Source organism: Aegilops tauschii, chromosome 3 (assembly GCF_002575655.3).
Source record: "Aegilops tauschii subsp. strangulata cultivar AL8/78 chromosome 3, Aet v6.0, whole genome shotgun sequence".
Lineage (NCBI taxonomy): Eukaryota > Viridiplantae > Streptophyta > Magnoliopsida > Poales > Poaceae > Aegilops > Aegilops tauschii.
Genome location: NC_053037.3, coordinates 140,905,850 through 140,910,154, shown reverse-complemented (window position 1 = coordinate 140,910,154; position 4,305 = coordinate 140,905,850). Strand labels below are relative to the sequence as shown.

Here is a 4,305-nt window from a genome sequence, read left to right as displayed (position 1 = left end):
CGCGGTAGAAAGCACACAGAGCAAACGATTCCTTGTCTCAAAAAAAAAGCAAACGATTCCTTTCGGCTGAAGTGTCGAGTAAACGGCCTCAAGATTCATGCAAAAGAATCGAACGGTGGCTGGGGCGTTCGCTGGGACTTCCCTGAGAATGTCAGCCGGATAATAAGATTTCCAAAAAGAAAGGAAAAAAAACTAACAAAACGAACCGAGCTCACCTACGTCACCGCTCTCCCCGTTTTCACTTTCGCACGCGTTTTCCCGTCCCCGAACCAAATTTCAAAAGGAAAGCCTTCGACCGCGCAGATCCCCTCTTCTTTCCATCCCTCTCCCGCGCACGCGCCGTCAAACCCTAGCTGGCTAGCTCCGTCCCTCCTCCTCTCATGGCGTCCCCGCGTGCGCCCGACTGGCCCCGTGGCCTCGTGTTCGCCCCCGGCGACGCCGATCTCATAACAATCCACCTCCAGCGCAAGATCTCCGGGTCCTCGCTCCCCGCCGCCGACGCCCGGTACATCCACAACGCGGACGTGTACGGGGCCGAGCCCGCCGCGCTCGTCACCGGCCTCCTCTCCGCCTCGGCGAGGAGCGACGGCGAGGGCAGGGAGTGGTACTTCTTCACCTCCGTGCGGGCCCAGAGCAGCCGGGACACCCGCAGGTGCCGCGCCGTCGCGGGTGGGGTCGGCACCTGGCATTCGGAGAAGGCGCGGTGCGTCGTGCTCGATGGGGGCGGCGCCGTCGTCGGGTACCGCCAATCCTTCACCTACGAGCCCAAGAACGGCTGGCTGATGCTAGAGTTCAGCCAACAAGAACCCCGCCGCGGCGAGGCCATGCCCATCCTCTGCAAAATCTACCAGAAGCGTCGTGCCGGCCGGTCCGCCTCGAAGACGATTTCGGCTGGGTCGTCATCGATGTCGGAATCCAAGAGGAAGGCGGCGGCCGCGGACGAGCGCTCCGTCGAGGGTTCCTCGGCCCGCGTGAGGCGATGCCTGCAGTTCCGTCCGCCTCCTGCCGCACCAAATCCGCCCGCACTGGTTGCTACATCGGAGATTCAAGAAGCGTTCTTGCTTTCAGCCCAGCGGCCGCAGGCAGAGCAAGAACCAGAGGAGTCGCAAGAACCGCCGGTACGCATAGCACACACAGCCACACCGCTGATTCCCAGCTTCTCCATGGCCGCCGACCACGCCCTGAGCTTCGACCGCACCACCTTCCTCCGCCCCGCCCAAGATTGGCCCATGCCAGCGAATTCGGACCTGAGCGACACGTCGACGGCACTACTGAGCAATTATGGCTTCGTCTCACCAGCCACCTCCGAGCTGAGCTGCTACAATGCCACGACACCCTTGAGAGATAACACCGGCGCTTGGGCCTTCCAGCCGTCCGCCCTGACCTCCTCCTATGACACCACCTTCCTCCTCCCTGGCCAAGATTGGGCCACACCAGAGTCGTCACAAGTCAGTGAGGCATCGACGCTGGATAGCTACGGCTGCTTCTCGCCCGACCACGCCACGTCCAGGACCACCACACAGCCGATCAGCAACGGCACCGGCTATTGTTGGTCTTTCCCGCAGTACAGTGAGCTATCGGCAATTTTTGGCGCCTGATTGAGTGCTTTGATATGCTTCCACGTTAGGCTAAGAGGAGTGTTGACGTATAATGTGCTGCCTAGTCTCTTTCATCAGATCGGTTTGTTGGTTGCATTGGCTAGAGCATGCACTTTTACATGGTATCGGAGCTAAGAGGTCTTGTTTAGGCCTGAAGGAGCCACACGTGAGGGGGAGTGTTGACGTAGGGCTAGAGCATGCACTTCTACAGTGTGGGTCTGCCTCCTTTAGTTTGTAGGGATTTTTTTGCCATACTCGATTGTTCTTGGTAGACTTTTTCAGCAGCAACTCTGCTTTCTGTTGGAACCGAGGCTTGGTTCAGTTAACCGGCATCTTAGCGGTCCTCCGGCGATGTAACTGGGATGCACACAGCACACATAGCTGTGGATCCTTCGTTGTGCACTCTTCCTATAGCCGTGGTTTAGTACAAGAGTTTATTTATTAGGCCTCCAATTGATTTAGTTTTTTAGATTATTGTGCTTTTGTTGCTACTGCACACACACTGAATAATTCAGAAATGGAGCGCTTCTTGTTTACCTGGCCCACGCAGCGTTATAAGGTGAAGAACTTTTTAAGCAAGGGGCCTCGTAGTCTCCTATTCATATGTTTTTGGGGTGATGATTCTTAAATCTTAATGTGGTCTATCCTTCATTATGAACTGACAAACAAAGCAGCACATCAAGCGATTTGCATGATTTCACCCAGTTGGTTAATCTGGGTAGAACAATGGGTTTCCTTCTGCGTATCTGAAAATGAAAAAGTTCAGTGCTCTAAGTGATACTTACATACTCCCTCCGTCCGAAAAAGCTGGTCCCAAGCTTGTCCCTCAAATGGATGTATCTAGCGACAAGATTTTTCGGATGGAGGGAGTATATAATTAGTAGAGCCCCAATACAATTAGTCATACTTCGAGGTATATAATATGAGTAGAGCCTGGATATAATTATCTTTTTTTTGTCTATCAATAGCAGTTCATTCTGTTCTGGTTTGAATTAGCAATACCTGTACCTTCAATGATGTTTTAATCTGTTACTCTACTTAGCTATTACTGTTATTGACACAACAAAGTCATGCCATCAATAGTCACTCTTTTTGCAGATTCAGAAACAATGTAGAGCTTACTGAAGTAAAACAAAGTATATGTTATTAGCTGTCATAATGTTCAAGTCAAAGTTGTCTTGTTTCATACCACTGACCGCACCTTTGGTCGTGACGCATCAAAATAAGTCTTCTATGTTGTATATCATATCAGTTCTCTGAATTTTCAAATAGTACCTAAACCAGTTGATCTTATATCTTATGAATGTAGCTTCGTTTTTGGTCTAATTGGCGTCGGTTCATTCTCTTCTAGTTCTCATTTGTGCAGGCATTGAGCTTTCCAAGGAGGAACAAAGCCTTAGATGATGCACTGTTTGGTTTCTTCATCAAACAGTTCTCCCCCTCCATTATGACATCATAGTGAACTTTTTTGTTTTATTTCTGTGATTCATGCGCCTTCATTTGTTCTTCTGTGCTTTTTTTGAGGCAGGAATGCAGTCTGTGAAATACTTGAAAAGAAATTTCAGCCACTTCTGAGGACTCCTCACTAGTGAACAGAGTTTTTGTTCTATATATCCTCTCCACCCTGCCCCACCCTCTACATTTCGTACTAGCTAGATGCAAAAATGCATTACATTTTTTTCCTGGTAGCTATGGGGCGTGTTATCTTTCTCTGCGATGTTTTCTTTTTAAAGCGTCAATTTATTTTGTAGGCTAAAAAGAACAAAGTAGATGGTGTGGTCAGGGATGCTTTTAGCAGATTTTCAGATTAGTACTCCTCGCAAGTGCTGAAAAACCTGACTCCATACCAGAGCGCTGTTATTGGTTCAGGTTTGGATGGCTCCTTGTGTATGGGAAGCATGAAATTCCGTCAGAGTTTGCCAGATGGGTGACTGACCAGAAGATGCACAGGCGGCAAACACCCAAGCAGGGTTGTTCCTACCTTCACGAAGATGCCTAATTCCTTGATGCCTTGATCAACTTATCCCCTTTGCGCACATAAATCTGTCTTGGTCATCACACGGGTCTTGTCATTCACTTTGTTTTCTGACCTTTTTTTGCTAATAATAAAGAGTCGTTCTTGCTTGTTTCCTGTTGTTGCATATCTTTTGTTACTACGCCCTCTTAAAAAAAAATCTTGATCTCAAAGCAATTTTTGAAGGGTATTTTTGTACTTGCATTGTGATGGATGTGTTAAAAAAGTAAAAATGTGTCTGATTTCGTGCAAAATAAAATCTGCATGTGTTCCAAAATATTTAAATTAGAGTGTGCAATTTGGTCTACAAATTATCTGTTTTGCTATAGAAAGAAGAATCAATGTTTGGAATATGAAACCTGGTCCACAAATACATTGTACACAAGTTAGTACATTGTGAGGAAGAGCAATGAGCTCTAGACTGATACAACATTAGAAGGGTTGAGTGTGCTTCGTTGTCCCGTCGGTGCTGTTGGGAATTTTTTTGTTATTTGGTTTGGCATGTGGAGAAGATGGTGTGTTTTATTTTTATAATTTGGTGTTTTGATGGGCTTTTTTTGTGTTTTCTTCAAACTTGTATGGGGAAGTTTACTGTGCCGGTGGTGGCATGTATTATATTAGTGCTACAGTGCCACATTTGAAGCTTCTTATTTCTAGGCGGTGAGAGGATGTGCGGGATTGATGTGTTTTTTA

At 48.0% G+C, this 4,305-nt stretch overlaps 2 protein-coding genes across 2 annotated transcripts; both read left to right on the top strand.

Moving 5' to 3' along the window:
• The first annotated feature begins 380 nt into the window (after positions 1 to 380).
• On the top strand, positions 381 to 783 carry LOC141042779 (uncharacterized). Its single transcript, XM_073511673.1, has 2 exons — positions 381 to 739; positions 771 to 783. The coding sequence occupies exons 1-2, from the start codon at positions 381 to 383 to the stop codon at positions 781 to 783; spliced, it is 372 nt and encodes a 123-aa protein (XP_073367774.1).
• Positions 783 to 3,965, top strand: LOC109778008 (uncharacterized). Its single transcript, XM_020336569.3, has one exon. The coding sequence runs from the start codon at positions 783 to 785 to the stop codon at positions 1,596 to 1,598; it is 816 nt and encodes a 271-aa protein (XP_020192158.1). The 3' UTR covers positions 1,599 to 3,965.
• The last annotated feature ends 340 nt before the right edge of the window (positions 3,966 to 4,305 follow it).

What these genes read in the sequence shown, in the direction of transcription:
- LOC141042779 (XM_073511673.1), top strand. Translation starts at nt 381, where the DNA reads ATGGCGTCCCCGCGTGCGCCCGACTGGCCCCGTGGCCTCGTGTTCGCC.
- LOC109778008 (XM_020336569.3), top strand. Translation starts at nt 783, where the DNA reads ATGCTAGAGTTCAGCCAACAAGAACCCCGCCGCGGCGAGGCCATGCCC.